Below are 19,084 nucleotides of genomic sequence, written 5' to 3' on the forward strand. Positions count from 1 at the left end.
GAAACTTTTAATGAAGACTTGTGTCGCGCATTAGTGTCTGCAAACAAGGCCGCTTTCAAAATTAGCAAATGTAAATTTTAGTTCGTTTCTAAAAAAATATTGCAAACTTAATGTTCCAAGTGATCGGTCTCTAAGAAGAAATAATGTGAACGGGCTATACTCGTCGGTGTTAATTAATATTAAGGAAGAAATTGCAGATAATTATTTTTACATATCTGTAGACGAAACCACTGATTCCTCAGGAAAGTATATTGCTCATTTATTGATTGGTGTTCTTAAAGAAGATACCTTACCAAAATCTCATCTTATTTCATGCCAGCAACTTGAGAAAACAAATGCTTTAACAATTTTGCGTTTTATACAAGAAACATTAGCAACTTGTTGTCTTTCGACAACTATTCCTTCTAATAAATTACTGATTATTTTATCGGATGCTGCTCCTTATATGGTGCAAGCAGGACAAAATTTAAAAATATTTTTCCCAGATTTAATACATGTTACTTGTGTAGCGCATGGATTAAACAGAGTTGCAGAGGAAATACGAAAAAAGTTTCCTCTTGTAAATACCATGATATCCAGTGTCAAAAAAGTATTTCTTAATTCTCCTATAAGAATTCAACTTTATAAAGAAATGCTACCTAACATTCCTCTTCCACCACAACCTATTTTAACGCGATGGGGAACATGGTTAGAAGCAGCTAATTTTTATGCAGATCATTTTGTTAAAATAAAGAACATAATTGATACGTTAACAGATGAAAGTTCCCAATCTCTTTTAGATTCTAAACAAACTTTTCAGAGTAACTTGCTTCAACAAGAACTTTCATTTATAAAATCAAATTTTAGTTTTGTTCAAAAAACAATTACTCAGTTAGAATCACCAAAACTGTCATTGTTCGAAAGTACAGCATTAATAAAAGAATTTGCGTCATGTTGTCGGAACGTTAGAGGTAATATTGGAAAAGATATTTTAAAAAAATTTGAAGCTACTATGGAAAAAAATAAAGGTTACCATATTCTTTCTGAAGTAGTCAGTGTTCTAGCTGGAAATATTTCGGAAACAATTAATTTAGAACCAAATGTTTTGGTTAGTTTGAAAAATGCTCCCGTTACATCAGTTGATGTTGAACGAAGTTTTTCCATATATAAATATATGTACTTAGACAGAAACCACAAGTTTTTGTTAGAAAATTTTGAACACCACTTGGTCATTCATCATAGGAAATATTTAGTTATGTACACTTTTTTTTTAAATAAAATTGTTACTATTTTACGATTTTTTTATTTATTTGTATGCATATTTTGTAAAATATTTGCATATTTTCGAGTAAACACGTGCATATTTATGCGCATATTTTCTATTTCATATTTCATATTTCATATTTGTCTTATTTCCTTACTTTTCCGCACAATATGTTCAAAGGTTGTAACCAACACACTTTGATGAATTTCAATGATGTTACAACCTTGTTCCACTAAACTAATTTTCTATCGCCGTATATAGCCTTAAGTTTTTTATATATAAAAGTTTGTGCTATATTATCATCTCATAAATCTTTTTGTTTTCCTTATCCAATAATAAAAAGTACATTATTGATCTTAAATTTGATTACAAACGAAAAAAACGTTTCCTGCCAAAACATGATTTTGTGGGTTACAACCTTATTCGGGGCGGCCATTCAAATATACTCCTGTATATGTATTTTTTTCAAAATAATATAATTTTTATTAAATGTTTTAGGTATACAAGATGATTTTTTCCTACTGTATGTTTCTGAATACAATAACTGGAAATTGAACTACAAATATTGGAAATCTATAGAAGACATATTTCCTAGTCATCACTTATTTTAGATTAGAAATATTTTCTTAATCACCATTAAATGTACTTTTATTCTCCTGCTTTAGTATAATAATAAACATGAAATAAATTTTAATAATGTTATTTAAAACTAACAACATATTTGTTAGCTCTTGCAGATTCTTATAGATTATAGTCCTTTAATCGGCCTATTTTTTACTTTCACTTATTCGCATAGGGAACTGTCGTTCCGTGACGAATGATATCGAAATGCTATCACGAAATCTCAAAGTCGTCCGTGTAATTGTCCAGGACATGCGTGGTAATTGTTGCTTTCTGAACATACGATGAACGCCACATAAAAATTGAGACCATCAGAAAGAAAGGAGAATGTCTATGTTCAATCTAGAATTCGCTGGTGTCTCCCTTTTGCTTTGGGTATATATATATATATATATATATATATATATATATATATATATATATATATATATATATATATATATATATATATATATATATATATAGAAAAAAAGCAAGAGAACTATATGAATATTTATTTAAAAAGTAAAATCAATAAACAAATTATATATACATACAGAAGATTATATAAATCCCTAATATTTACAAATTAAAATATGCATGATAAAGATACAAAAAAAATCAGTGCTTATTCATAACCCAGATTGCTTTACAAAACACTAAACGAATTAGCGGAGAAATAGATATTTTCAAAAACTAAATACAATATTGCCCAAAAATAAACAGTACTGAAACTGAAATATAGATGTCTCTTTGTGCACGCTGTCATATTCAAATTAACTAGTATAGATCTGTCAAATAATCCTTAAACAATTAATTATTAAGGCCTAATTGTTAAAAATGGTGTTAAGTAAAGAGGAAAAATGTTTCTTGTGGAGCATTTTTTTCGGTCATACGGAATATGCCGACGTAATAGTGCAAGTCTGCAATACGAGTGTGATCAATTCACACAACGGTTTAATAAACGTTCTCCAAGTAATGCTGTAATTTTGAAGGTTATTGAAAAGTTTAGAAATACGGGTAATGTATTTTGCCAACGAAAAGAAAACTCAGGGGGTCCCAAGACAGTTAACAACAACGATAACCATGAACGTGTTTTTGAGCGAATCTTGGAAAATTCGAAAGCCAGTGAGACAAGGACAGCGTTACATCTTGGCTTAAAACGAACTTCCTTGCAAAGAATCCTGAAGGAGCTAGTTGCATTTTCGTATGTGAATTGGGTACATCAACAATTACATCCCAGGGATTATCACAGTAAAGTGGAATGTTGTGCCAGAATACTTGCATTATGAAACTTCTGAATATTTGAAAAATGTATGGTTTTCACACGAAGCCCATTTTTATTTGTCATGCCATGAAAATCGTCGCACAAATTGATTTCTGGGCTTTGCCCGACCAGATGAAGTTCAAGAAGTTCCTTTACATGGCGCAAAAGTGAGTGTCTGGTGTTCAGTTTCGAGACACGGAATCATTGGTCCATACTTTATTCAAGAAAATGTCATAAGTCACATATAATCAACAGAGGTACATACAAATTTTAACACGCTTTAATCCTGATCTACGTTAATTTTTTAAAGGTTAATGAAAAGGGTCGTAACTCAATAAAAACTGTTGTTTGAAAAAAGTGATAAGAGGCAAAAAAGTTTTAAAAATAATGTGTTAAACTAATGATGCCACAAAATTCATTTGATTTAAACGTACTCAAAAGTTTGGAGGGATTTTGGGCTGCACACCCCCCTTAAAATTTTTCTGTGCGCTTAGATTTTATTGTTTCTTATGTATAAAAAATGCATTTTTATTAAAAATGTCAAGTAGTTTAGGAGATAATGCAAAAAAACAATTTTTACTTTGGAACTTCAAAGGTCTGTAACTTTTTTTGTCTACACTTTTGTACTAAGGTAAGTTGGATTCAATCAATTTATTTTTGTCCCCGAAATGCGTGATTTAATTTATGACACACCTTTTTGAAACACCCTGTATAATGTGCCACTTACAAGAAATTCAAAACACAAAACGTATTAGATCATACTATAAATTCATTAGTCGTGAAAGAAACACAACTTTATACCCAATAATTACACATTTATAATCAATTATCTCAGTAACTTTGATCTAACTTTCAAGCTGTGTTCTGAATAATTAAAAAAAACTCCCAACGAAGATTAACCCCAATTGTAATAAAGTTTTACTTTAATTATTACTCATAATTAAACCTACATGTGACCCAAGAGTATAAAAGAGTAGACACTAATCGAGTATATCTATATTAAAAACCATGAAATTTTTTACAGTCTCATTGATACTGAAAATGTTTAAGATAATCGGTGTCCACCCAAAAGGGCATCGAAATCCGATACAACTGTTTCTGTTTCTTATGAATTCTTTTGTTTATTTAAGTACGATTTATTTGTGCTTTTTGGTTTTTGTATTTGAAAAGAATTTGGATTTATTGAAAATAACCGACACTCTTGAGTCCTTGATTCTGCTTTTTCATGTAAGTATACAATATGTAAATGTGTCTATATATATATATATATATATATATATATATATATATATATATATATATATATATATATATATATATATATATATATATATATATATATTTAAAAACCAGAGCGAAATTTATAAGGTTGATTTACACCAAAAAAAAATTACTAAAAATGTTATCGTAAGATGGGGTGAAATTGATCACTCAAATGATTGTAAATTCCCGTGGTTGCAAACGAAGAAACAATAATTCGTTTTATAGCGCTGTTTTTGTCTACTGTTTTTGTTTTTTTTTTGTCCATGTGCTGAAGGGTAGTGTTTAACAAGTTTGGAAAATCTTTCTTATCTGTTGTGGTTAATGTGGAGTGACAGTTTTTTCAATCACTAAGAGTTTTTCTCTAAGCCATCTGAAAGGGACGGAAAAAACCGACATCAAGTGGTTGGGTCAAATGTGTTGAGTTTTTGAACATATAAAACCCACATTGTTTTGTTCGCATAAAGATATCACCTCATCGGTAAAATGTGAGGAAAGGTTATCTCCTATAATGATTTTTCGCCCTTAAGACCGTTTGCATGTGGTAAAAAGGTCATAGTAAACCAATCCGTTTGATGAAAAAAGTAGAGGCCTTCGAAATGTGGGCTTACCGACGTATATTACTTATATCCTGGACTGAGCACGTGACCAACGAAGAGGTACTACGCCGGATAGGTAAAGAGAGAGAGGTAGGAATAAGTATAAAGAAAAGAAAGTTGGAATACTTGGGTCACGTTATGAGACATAATAAATATAGAGTACTACAACTGATCGTTCAAGGGAAAATAGACAGCAGAAGAGGTCCAGGAAGGAGAAGACACTCGTGGCTCCAAAACTTGGTGGCAATGGTTCGGATTGTCATCTTCTGAACTATTCAGATCTGCCGTAAACAAAGTCAGAATAGCCATGTTGATTGCCAACGTTCGGAACGGACAAGGCACATGAAGAAGAAAACCAATCCGTAAATGTCTGTGAATCTATCCATCCATGATGGATGCGATTACATTGAGAACCTACAGAGCAGCATATGTTAGTACAGCAAGGTGATTCTTTTGTCCATTTTCAGTCAATTGTAACCACATTTGTTCTGCTTTATAAATTAGATATGGTGGTAACAGCAATCCTGAAGCCAAAGTACACATTATTATAGTCGTTGCTACTTTAGTAAAATTAAAAACCTGTTTGGGATATTTGGTGCCGCGTTGAAATATCATTTTCTTATTTCCGGCAACTAAAGTTTCTTCTGAAATATTAGCTCTAGGTCTTTTAATATTGATCGCCATTTTTTAAGTAATTTCTCCTTTATGCCGTATCAATAATGAATATACCTAGGCAATTATAGGTAAATTGTTTTTGAAAAGAGGCATTTGTCGAACCTGGGTACCCAACACATTTTGTGTTAAATATATTATATCTCAATATTGTTCTGAAGCTATTTTCTTGTGGCATTTTAAATTAATTTATATTTAAATGGGAATAAGCCACAATTAAAGGTTAAAATACGTTTATTGACGTTTCAATTTCCACTTCGGAAATCGTTCTCAAAATACAAACATTAGTAAATTAAACAAATTTTTTTTTTTTGTTAAAAAAAAACAAAATTTGTTTAATTTACTAATGTTTGTATTTTGAGAACGATTTCCGAAGTGGAAATTGTTATTCCCATTTAAATATAAATTTATATTATATCTCGAAAGTCAAGGTCAAATCCCCACTCGCCGCATATTGCAGCACGCTGTATAATGGTTTTTTCTTCGTTCGCGAAAAATACAGTCTGCCCATCAACTAAGCAAAAATCCTTGGCGAATTGGTTTCTAGTACTCACTACTACTACTACTAGTTGAGGAGATATGTTGTGGAATGCAATTTTAGATTCCCCGTGTCTCTAATTACATCTTTATCAACGTCTGTTTTGCCTTGCAATTCTTATAAGGCACAGATTAAAGCAGAAATCTGAATTTGGTTTCGACAATTAGAAATCTTTGGATTTCGTTTCGTATTTTATTATTAGATGTCGCTATTGCGTCCATATCGAAGCCATTTGCTAAAGGAAAGATTGTTTTCACATTCAAAGCAATTGTAAATAGCCGCTCCGAACATTCCTTTTAGGATGAAATACGTATAAGCGGATATACGGAGGCACTATACGTGAAAACAAATCTTAACTGTCTTTCTTTTTATTTCGGTATACTGTTTATGAGTACTAGAAACCAATTCGCCAAGGATTTTTGCTTAGTTGAGGAAACATATTGTGGAATGCAATTTTAGATTCCCCATTTCTTTAATTACATCTTTATCAACGTCTGTTTTGCCTTGTTAAAAGTTTCACATATATTCTAGAGTGATTATTCTGGATCATATGTTTGCTCCATATTTCTTAGCCATTCTGAAAGAATCCATGCGACTGTATTCTTTGTTTCCTTATCGTTTAGTCTTCTCATATTACATTTTTTGTTACTATTCTTTTTTTTTTAACCTTGTTAAATCTAAAACTAAATTCACCAATAACAGGAATATGATCTGACGATCAGCACCGGGCATCCATTTCGGAATCTCTTGTTCACCATTATGTAATCAATTTGATTCCTTATTATGTTTCCTGGTTGATCCTGCAAAGATACCCTAGTATACAAACGTCTTGGTGGTAGTTAAACCTATATTACAAATACAGCAAAGAAATTAAATACCCTATGTTAACTGCACCATATTAATCTAACCTTTTAATTCCAGGGACTTTTAACATTGGTAGCTGCATATATGAAACACGCAGAGATACTAGATTTGATACGTGATATGAAAAATTTTTGGGAACTGGATGATGTACTAGACGAAGATGAAAGAAACGCTAACTTCGCTATATTAAAAACAGTCAAAATCATATTTATTTACTTTTTAGGTTTTGCTGTAATACCTTCATCGTTTTTCTATTTTAGACCATTCATTTTACGAAAGAGGGTGCTAGCGTTCAACAGTTATATTCCTGAAAGTATCCCCTACCCACTATTGTATCTTCTTGAAACTTACGCATTTGTTGTGATAGATTTTTCTTGCATGGCTTGGGATGGATTCTGCGCAACCGTTATCATTTTGGCATATGTGCAATGGCGAATCTTAAATCGAGAAATTAGAAGAGTGTTAGAACTCAAAATTGAAAGTGAAGAAGATAAGGAAACGATGAAGAAGAAAGTGAAAAGATGCATCGATCACCATCATTTTTTGTATAGGTATTTTATAAAACATTATAAAAACAACGTCCATTATTGTTTAAGTAACGTTTAACAGGTTGACTGCCAAGCTGATTGAGCATATTGGTACATAGCACCATTTGCCAACGGCTAAGTGTGTACCTATATAGTGTACAGCAAGCTGATGTAGTCGATCATTTTATGTACCTGTGTAGATGCACATGCTTAATATTTTATATGAAAATTTGAAACAGTTGGCCTCCTACACCAATTTTGGAAATATAGCCCATTATTTTTTGGAAAGGGTGTTTCAAAATAATACACTATTTTAAGTGAAAAGAAAAATAGTTTATTCATCGAATAAAAACATATCAAAAATACGAATTAATGCAATTTAAAAAAACAATCAGTTCAAAGGTATTTACAACAAATCGGACAATGTGTCCACACTTTTTTGGAAATTTGTTGTGCTTCTTTTCGTCCCTCTTTCTTCGCGACTTCCTTATAGCAATTTTGGCGTCTTTCTCTTTTGTTTGTTTTCTGTAAAATGTGACGATTTATATTTTCAGAACTTTCTGCTGTCTTTTTTGTTAAGTCTTTTCACCAACTCTTCTTTAAATTCTGTAATTTTCAATTTTTGTTTTTGTTGTCACTGAATTATACAGATACATTGCACTACAGCTGTATTTAGAAAAATCTCGAATGCAACTTTTCGATACCATTTTACAGATCTTCTTAAAGCTCGATGGTAGGATTCCATCTGGTCAGATAAATCAATAGCAGATTTGTCGATATTATATTCTATTATAGCATATGGTTTAGATTTTATGCCACATCGAGTATGCACTTCTATATGATCTTCTTTTGATCTGTATGTTTAGTGGTTAATAACAAAACATCTCTTTTGTCTTTACATTTTGAGAACTGTAATACCACAGTTGTTTTGACGAGCAACAACATCGTTTTTCTTTAACTTATCTTTTACTACTTCAGATGGTATTTGCTATATATCTTAGAAATAGGCAAGATAAAGTGACGGGAAAAAATTTTAAAATTAGTCGACCATCACATATTTACAGAATTGATTTTGGATTACGATTGATGTTAATACATTCTTTGGATCTACGATAGGCTCAGCAACAACATTTTTTTTTATTTCAATAGGGTAAAGATTTCTTGCAAACCGGTCTACTTTTATACGGGTGGCATTCAAGTATTACGTAACGCAATTTTTGAACACAACATCCCATAATTTTGTTTTTATATCTAACTATAGAGTCAATGACCACATATCACAGTTTAAGACCAATTCACTAGAAGCAAGTGCGGTCTTCCTTTTTCTTAATCTCTTGAGGATTGGTAGTCTATTATAGCACTTTTTCTTATATTGCCTTATAAGGACAGCTAGTTTCTCTATATATTGTTTGCATGGGCGCCCATAGGGGGGGGCAAGAGGGGGCAGTTGCCCCCCCCCCCCTATCATTAGTAATATTATTTAAAAAATCAGTATGTATGTAAGTATATTAAAAAAAAATACATTATTTACGCATATTGTGGCGAGAAACTTGCAACAATACCTGAAAACAGCAAACAACCGGAAACTAATCTAGCGAAATACCGAGAAATGCGGTAGGTACTTCCTTAACAATGCCTCGAATGTAGCTACCTACCATAATAATATTGTACAATGCAAAGAGGGATTTTGAGATGTCGTAGGTATCAAGCCTTAATTGGTAGAAAGTGAACCTGTACCAACAATTTTAAACTTTATTTCGTCCCATGTCAAATGCAAAATTTACTCTCACAAAAAAATATCCGCTTAATAAATGCTACACGTTTTTACTTGTTTGACTTAAATATTTGGTATAGTGGCCTAGTAAATTTTATTGAAATCAAAAATGTTTTAGAAACAATAATAGCAGATAACAAATTTAATTGCTCAACAAGATCAAGAGCACAGCAGCTTTCATGTGCCACATCTGATTCCACTTTTATAATTTTCCTAAATTTGATTTCCAAATATTCTTCTTTCTTAGAACCCATAGTAAACATTTTACAAACTAAATCAATAGATATGCTGGCAGTTAAAAATCATATACAGTTATTTCTTGATATGATAACAAAGCACAGACAAGAAGCGGAAACAACTTTTAAAACAATTTTTGAAAAGAGTACAAATGATGCCGAATCTCTAAGTATTACCCTTGAAAAACCACGAATCGCTCCTAGAAAGCAAACACAACGGTCAAACCATGCGGTTAATTCCGCTGAAGACTTTTTTAGAGTGTCATTATTTATTCCGTACCTAGATTCTTTAATTAGTTCTCTTGGTGTCAGATTTTCAGAAGACAATGATCCTGGTATGTTATTGTATAACTTGCATCCCAAAAACATAATAAAATTAACTGAAGAAGACCTCGCCAAAATAATAGAAATCGTAAATAATTTATACAAAATTACTAATCTAAATGAACAGGCATCATTGTAGCTCTATTATTGGAAAAATCAAACCAATTTAGATGTAGAAGATATTTCAATGATAGAGCTACTAGACCATTGCTTATTTTACCCAGCTATAGCCCAAGCTATAGAAATTTCTCTGTGCCTTCCTCCCACTACATGCACGATTGAAAGATCATTTTCAACTCTTCGAAGGATTAAAACCTGGATTAGGTCCACTATAAGTGAACAAAAATTAGATGGACTATGTATGATGAGCGTTCATAGAAATAAAATAGAAAACAATCGAAATAATTTTATTAAAAAAGTAATAGATGAGTTTGGACAAAAGCCCAGAAACCTTCAGTTTTTATTTTCACAAGATACAGAGCACTAGCCTTCAATATCAAGTTTACTTTTTACGTTTTGTTGGGTTTAACATTTTACCATTTTAGATTCTATTGGGAAATTATTCGTTTTAATAAATTATAATACATACAATACTAACTGAAAAAAAATGTTAATTTTTTTATAATAAACTATAACAAATAAATTTTTAATTAAATTTCTTCAATTGTTTACAACATAGTACAAATTTTTAATGTCAAATATACATAAGTTGGCACTCAGCGAAGTATTTGAAGATTGCACACATTTGACTATTTATGCAATTTCGGCTAAGCATGGTAGTAGAAGGGTGTACTGTACACTCTACCCTAACCCTTTCAACGTAGTACAGTTTTGAATATTTGTTTTAATTTCCTAGTAAAAGAAATTTTTCAATTCAGATATTATGTTACTTACATATTATTTAAACTACACTATTGCTTGAGTTGCATTTCGTATCTCAGAGTACCTGCCTTTTTTATTACTATTTTTTAACATCCTTGCTTAAAATTGATTTTTTTATTCCTACATAAAAAATTTTGTATAATAAAATTTGTATGTATAAAGTCATACCATAAAATATGTTGTTAATAATTTTTTGTTTAAGATTAATTTTACTTTTCTGGTATTTCTTTACTGTTTGTAAATCATGTTTATATTTTTGCATTTTTGCAATCCGCTATTTTAGTTTTTATTAAGTTGTATGGGTCAAAATAAAAATTTGAGTTGACTTGCCCCCCCTGGATTTTGATATATGGGCGCCCATGATTGTTTGTAAGAGTTGCCTCTAAATTGACTATTTCTTTGATCCTGTCGTTCTTATTAATTTGATCTTGAAAATAATATATTTGTGCAGCACCTTCGCCAAAAAATGCTTTCACTGCGTTTACTTTTCCTTTTGATATTCATTACTTTATTTTCAAACATCAGACTCTGCTATTGACTACACATCCATCACTATGTTATAGATCAGTATTTTTTTATGTTTTATTCTATAATAATAAGTTTAACGGACTTGTGATAGTGCGGTCTTGACCTATTTTCGGCAGTTCATTTGTATGGTTTCTATGGTCAGTTTTGCATGACAAAATCAAGATATACTTGGTACGAACCTTGTAGCACCTTCTATGAGATTCAGATATAAAAACAAACTCGTTGGATGCGTCAGCTTCCAAAACATATTCGTATAAAATTTCATTACAACATTGTCAGAGTTTCAGCAAAATCGTAATAAATGTGTAACATTTTTTTCTTCAACCCCCTTTATCTTGAAAAGAATGGCGTTACAATTTTTTTTACTAAACAAACTCCAAATATTTTTCAGTGTTTTACCTATCCCAGAAACGGTGTTACCTTTTTTTGAAACACCCATTCTACCCTCTGACCTTAATCTTCCTTTAAAGATATGGTTACTCTATGGTTGTGTTGCGGTTTTGACTCCGCGTTAAATAACATGGTTAGAGAAACCATTGTTTTGACGACGTTTCGGCAAGGTAACACTTGCCATTGTCAAGTCAGATTAGTTCCACTTCTTCTAGATATTCGAGGAGATCATAATTATTCAATTTAACCGAGTCAGAATTATTATTCCATTAATACATATAGGTCAGGAAAAATATTTAGAAGAAAATACCTAAAACCGGTCCACCATTTTGTTTTTCAGTACATGTGTATGAAAAATAGCAAAAATATTATAAAAGTATATACCATTTACTTTACATTATTTTTAATCATTTATATTCAACTTTCATTAATAATAATTAAAAATTAATATAAAAAATACGTATTTTCGAAAATCCAGCGTTTGGTGAGTTCGGAAAATAGTTGCTAAAAGTGGACCCCCTTAAAAATTATTAATAAAGTAATACGATTATTGGGAAAAAGTATTAAATAAGAGAAAACATGGTCTACTTTTTAAATATAGAGTATACAAAGAGTATACATAGAGTATACAAAATAATTGGGACCATTATTAATTTATCTACAAAAATCGCAGATGTAGGCATCTTTATCAGCCCCAGTACAATCCACTTGGGCCCACAACGAACACATAATGCACAAGTCCCAAAGTTCTCCTTTACAATCTTCCAAATATTTTCTGTCACAAAACATGCACAAAGCGACATCCTCTTTAGATGGTGACATTCCCGGAATAATGTCCAATTCAGATGTTCCAGAAGAGACACTGATTTCATCTTCAATGTCTGATTCTTTTATATTTTTCTCACAATTTAAAAAAGGTGCTGCTGCCGAAAAACCTTTTCTATCGTAGTTGCTTTTGAAACCTTGAGCACGTTATTGCTGTTCAGTTTTCATGGCTATTTTAGCTTTTTTAGATTCCATTAACTTGGATTTATAAGGAGAAGATGTGATGATTGTTGAACTGCAGGCTTTCCGTCCCCTATAATTGGTCCTTTTTTGGACTATGAGGATTTTCAAATGTAAACGGTAACACAGGATTGTCCTGCCCTGTCAAAGATGTTGACGGTTGATTCGGGTCAAACTCTGCATTAACTTGTGATGACATTGATTGCAATTTCAGCTGTTTGATATTATCCTTTGTTTGATATTAAGAGCTCCATTACATCATAAGCTGTAATGATTCACTCATGTTTTTTCTCGGAAAAATTACTAAAGGAAGTACGAATGAGCCAGTGGGATTTATACAAGCAACAATCGTTATAAGGGCTCCACGTTCTCCTGATGTCAGGATGTTCTATCAAGACTAAATTCATTTTTAACGTACAAATCCTTTAGAAGTTTCTGATAAAGTTTCTGATAAAGTTTCTGCGTATTTTCCTTATTGAACCTAAGAGCCCTGCTATAAGATGTTCCAGTGGGCTTTCTTTCTGACAGTTTTGTTTAGTGCCGTTTAAGAAATAGATTGGCCAACTTTTTACTAGCTATTTCTCGGAGGTGTCAGGATTTGGGCACTTTCCTCTATTAATTGTCTCATTGTTTTATTGATTTTTTATGCTGTAAGTAGACATTGTTACTGAGACCTAGTAATTAGCGATACGTGTCTTATATTGGATAATATTTACTAATGTTTTAGGTATTCAAGTAAAATAAACGACGCCATGTCCAATATTTTGTTGATATTTTTTGCTCTTACGGTGTCAGCCAACTGTATTGAAATTTTTAAAATTTCGAATAAGTAAGTATAAAATAACACATATATCGGTTACTAATACACTAAAGGATTACTATTTTGTAAATGTACAATTTTTATACAGTTTTATTCATTTAAAACACTTTTTTTACTCTAATTTAATTATTGAAAAAAAAATTTTGAAGGACGTTTGACAGAGTAAGACGCAAAGATGTAATCCATTTCTGTATAATACATAAGTTCCCTTAAATAATATAAAAACTATCGAAAACATCTACCAAAACAACAAAATGAAAGTCAGAATAGATGGAAAACTTACAAAACCTATAGAAATAGGCAGCGAAATAAGACAAGATTCATTGAGCTACATGCTCTTCAATTTAACCATGGATGAAATCATCAAAAGCGTTAACAAAGAAAGAGGATACAGAATAGAAAACAAAGAAAGAAAAATACTCTGTTTCGCAGACGACGCAATATTGATAGCCTAAGATAAAGATAGTCTGCAAAGACTGGTCCACAGATTTAACATTTAAAGAGCAAAAGAATTTAATGTGACAATATCATCTCAGAAAACTAAAACAATAGTAGTCAGCAAAGAACCAACCAGATGTAAAATAGAAATTGATGGCATCAGTATTGAACAAGTAATGGAAATAAAATACCTGGGAATTACACTGTCTAGCTATGGAGACCTGGGCAAAGAAGCGAGAGATCAAGTACAAAAAGCAAATAGACTGGCAGGAAGGATGCCTTAATAATACTATATGGCAAATAAAGAATGGAATAACCACATAAGCAGAATGGAGAAGACTCGTGTTGTTAAAATAGCAAGAGATAAGTCACCAATCGGCAAAAGAAGTATCGGACAACCTTCCATAGAGGTATTAATCTGCCAATGAACAAGCAAAATTACTTATAAAGAGGAAAAAGTAGAAAAAAGTGTATTCTGTGTTTTTCTTTTAGTGATCTTAGTTATTTTGTCCATAACTATATTAAACAAAAATGGACTATGGCTATTTTCTTCTTCTTGCACATCTTCTTTCGAATAGTGACAATTTTAGCTTTGTAAATTGCTGCACGAAGTTCTGAATAGCAGCTGCAGTTGTTATTGCATAGTTGCCCATGTGCTATGGAAAGTATTTAACGAGGCCTAGGAATCTCCACCCATGTGGTTTCGATATGTCTTAATCTAAACTAAAAACTAAAAAAACAAAGCTTGTGTTAGCAACACGTATTTTGTAGTATTGTGAAGCTTTTTCCCGTTTGTGGATTGTACAATGGATTGAAGTAAAGTTACCGATGAGAAAATTTGTTCAATCATTATTAGTTTTTTTAATTCTGGAAAATTTAATTCTGAAATCGCGAATATGTTGCAATTGTCACGCTATAGTGTAAGAAATATAGTTAGAAGATACAAAACTGCAGGTTCGGTCGTCACGAGAAATATACGAAAAAGTAAAATAACCGAAGCAGATCGAAGGACAATATAGTAAAAAATCGACGAGCAAATTATATGGAGCTAAGCATTTTATAGAGTGACGTTATTGGAAGACACATTCCAATTAGGATTTGGTACTTACAAAGTAAATTTTATAGTTGATTTTATCAATGTTTATGTTCATTTTATTTTACACTAAGGAAAAGCCACTTTTAACTTTACAACAAAAAAATAGACTAAGATAGTCAAAAGAGCATAAAGATTGGACTTACAATGGAGTAATGAATCCAGCTTTGAAGTGTGTGTTGGAGACAGTAGGAGTCACGTCATTCGCAGGAAAAATGAAGCTTTCCATCCTGACTGTCTGAAGGGAAAAGTCAAATTTCCTGCATCTGTCATGATCTGGTTCAGCATGTCGTCTAAAGGTGTGGAGAAGTTACATTTTATCGATGGGATTGTAAACACGGACAAATATTTGAATATTTTAAAAAAATTTCTTTTACCGATTATGGAACACCGTTTAAGACAGCGCAGGTTGTCATACCTCAAAAAAGAGTTTGAAATGGATTAAAGACTTTGTGGAGCGAAATGAAAAAAGCTTTGAGAAAACATCCTGCCTGGTCCATCAACAAATTAAAGGAAAAATTGCAAAAAATATGAAATTCGTTTACATTAGAATTTTGTCAGAACTTGGGAAAAAACTATGTCTCGAAGAATTGTAGACGTCATTAAAAATAAAGGGAATGTAACTCAGTGGTAAACTTTCACATTTTTTTTTTGTGTTAATATTACACATTCTATGCGTTTTTTTTTAGTTTATTATTATTCTGTTTAATCAACAGTTTTCATTACGTTATAAAATATTTTCCATTATTAGGAAATTCAAAACTGTTGTTGCGTTGATGCATTAAAACTACTAAAATTTACGCTGCGCTTTTATTTTTGTTCTCTAAAATTTAATTTTCTTATCAATCTAACGTTGGGCCTACTGATATGGGAAGGGGCTCGTATATTCACTCCCATATAGATGTAATTGTCTTTGCTCTCAAACCTGTAGATGTGTTGTTCTTAATTTCGAGATTTTCTTCAATTGCTTCTTTATCATTTTTCATCAGTATATACTTTCTCTGTACGTTTCTCTTTATTTCTTTCTAAACCGTACTTCTTTGCAGCCTTTATGGGCATTATAGATATCTATTTAACTTCTTTCTTTGTTCGTTATATTTTACTGTATTCCTGGACATAAAATGTGTTGTAGATTTTCGCTAAGAATTTCACCATTGCAATATTTTTTTTATTTTAAGGCCACCCATTAAAGAAATATTATTGTGTGTAACCTATGTGGGCAGTTTAACAAACGAATTCGTTATATTTTACTGTATTCCTGGACAGCTTTTGACATCTGAGGTAAGTTCTTACAAAGAAAAATTTATTTATAACTTTTGACGTGTAGCACTTTTACACAGCAAACTCAGTAAAACACAGGTTTAAATTAAATAAAAATATATTTGAAATAAATAAATAACAAAATAAAATTAGATCCAAGGTAATACATACAATAAAAATTAAAACGTGAATCCTGGCGACGACGGCGGTATGATCCACTGTTTAATATCTGCGACAAATAAAATACAATTAATGACATAAAATCTAAATAGCAGTTACGGTGCGTTAATACACACAGACGAAGGAATAGAGATGGAGCGGGCCAATAAATACTCGGCCCGGCGAGGAACGGACAATGGGAACAATCAGTATTTGGGAACACAGGAGAGAATAGGTATATCTCAGATCAATACTCCAAGACTGGGTACGAAACTGCTACTAAATTAATACTCTAGCAGAAGCGGTTGGCCTTCAGTCAATACACTAGCTCCAGTGGAGTTGTCAGATCAATACTCCGACGAAACTCCTTTTCTCTTGCCGAGACTGCTCTTTTATACGGTCTAAGTCTTCCGTCTCCTCTAGCCCACATCGATGAAGGAGGAACTTGTGGTGGGGATGCGTGTGTACGAAGCGGTGACGGTACCGAGGCGATTCATATCGTTATAAACTTTATAAAATAATACAAGAGCCGTAAAAAAGTCATAGTAACTCTTCTCATGTTTTTTTTTTGTTTAATTTTTAGGCTGAAAGAACTGACTTCTATTCGTATTGTTCCAACTGGTACGAAAGTGGAATAGTCTATAAAAAGTCAATTATGAGAATGATTTGCATGATGAGCCGTCAGAAAGTTGTTATTACTGCTGGGAAAATTGTCAACATTGGTATGGAAACTGGACTGCAGGTGAGACACATTTGAGATCCATAGCGAGATATTACAACTTTAATATTATCACTATCACTAGAATTCTCTAGTTTATATTACCATCTAAAAATTTGAGACCCGTTTCTTAGATATCTATTTCTTTTTGTTTATATCTAGCTCCAAAATTTAGTATTTTTAATTTATTCGTTCGTTTAGTACCCTTATCTTAGATAAGGTTCGTAGGTACCCTTATTTTAGAACACCATTTTCTATTTCTTCGTATGGAGACCTCCTCTTGTTACCCTATGGCACCATATGCAGAACGGATAGAAGGCTGGTTTCAGAGGTGGTAAATTAACAATTTATCAGATTGTAACCCTGAAACAAATTTTAGAAAAAACATATAGACTACAAAGCAGCCTACGACTCTGTAAATAGAAGAGAAATCTTCAAAGCAAGGAAAGAGCTAGGAATACCAAATCAGTTCCTAAGTTTAACAAAACTAACTCTTGAAAAAGTTTATTATAGAGTACGAATTCAGAGGGAACTGTCTGAACCTTTTAAAACAAATAACGGGCTGCGCCAGGGGGACCCTCCCTCCTTTATGCTGTTCATTCTGGCTCTGGAAAAAGTAATACGTATGTCACAAATCACAACCACTGGTTCAATATATAATAAATTAGTGCAAATATGAAAGCTTCTCCGAGATCTCACCAACACAGATGTGGCCTTTGATCTTTACTTTGTGATCAGTCCATGGTATTTCATTTATAATGGAAATTTTTTGATCAGTTATTGCATTGCTTGCCAGGGAGTTCACTTCCTCATTGCCACTTATTCCCATATGGAAAGGTACCCAGATAAAGGAAATGTCTTTTTGTTGAGCCTGTAGATGAGATAATTCTTTTTGATCTTAAGGAGAATAGCTTGAGTTGTATATAACTGTTTCATTCCTAGTAATATGCTCATTGAATCGGTCGTTTAGATACAGATAATAACAAACCTCCTTTCATGAATAAAACTACATTTTTTCTTGGCTTGGTGAATTACCGTAAGTTCTACGGTATATATACAACAAATTTGTTATAATTTGTATGGTGGACTTAAGTTTTCGCAGATATAAGCTGCAGCATGTCCTTCATCACATTTTCAAGCATCAGTGAAGACTTGTTGGGTTGTTGGGTATTTGGATATTAAATGTTGCTATTAAATGCTTGCTGGATACGGAAAAATGTGAATTTGAAATTCATATCAACGGATTCTGCTTGTTAGTGATAATAAGCAATGCTTTTGGTGGGTGCACAACGTTAATTTTTATGTATTTTCTATTTCAAGTGTTTCGTTTTTAAAATCACTTTTATAAAACAACAAGAAATGACAGTGATGAAAATCGTTGCCAAAAAGCTGTAGAACCATAAAGTATGACGAATACTTTTAGTAATAATAATGAATATTTTCAAAATATTATTTATTTAAAAACTTTTTATAGACTGATATTTTCTTTTTGTTTTAGACGTATAAAGTGGTCGTCTCATATTATATGTTCTTACGGACCATTCAATCATCACAATAAATCACATCTACAATACATTGAGGATTTTACGCAGCATTTAAGTTAAATAAGTTTTAACTGAACACACAAATTAACAATGTAACAACACTGCACTGTTAAAAATTTATCAAATAAACTAAAAAAACTCAATTATGTGAAATTGTTCTTAAGAAAGCTTGGTGCTAGTAAAGTAATTAAGCTAGCGGTGTATCTATGTTCTACAAATAGAAATCTTTTCGGTGCTGTAACAAACCACGTCTAAAGTTACCGCAATAATAAACAGATGGCGTTAGTTTAGTCTCTGAACAATGTGTCATATTATTTCGAGACAGAGTGGATATGGGCCAGTA

General features: G+C 31.9%; 1 protein-coding gene across 1 annotated transcript; it reads left to right on the forward strand.

Moving 5' to 3' along the window:
* Positions 1-4,216: 4,216 nt before the first annotated feature.
* On the forward strand, positions 4,217-19,084 carry LOC140435453 (uncharacterized). Its single transcript, XM_072524185.1, has 6 exons — positions 4,217-4,337; positions 7,101-7,594; positions 13,437-13,538; positions 16,239-16,341; positions 17,063-17,221; positions 18,696-19,084. Exons 1-6 carry the CDS (start codon positions 4,218-4,220, stop codon positions 18,753-18,755), a joined length of 1,038 nt encoding a protein of 345 aa, XP_072380286.1. The 5' UTR covers position 4,217; the 3' UTR covers positions 18,756-19,084.

This window comes from Diabrotica undecimpunctata, chromosome 3, assembly GCF_040954645.1.
Source record: "Diabrotica undecimpunctata isolate CICGRU chromosome 3, icDiaUnde3, whole genome shotgun sequence".
NCBI lineage: Eukaryota > Metazoa > Arthropoda > Insecta > Coleoptera > Chrysomelidae > Diabrotica > Diabrotica undecimpunctata.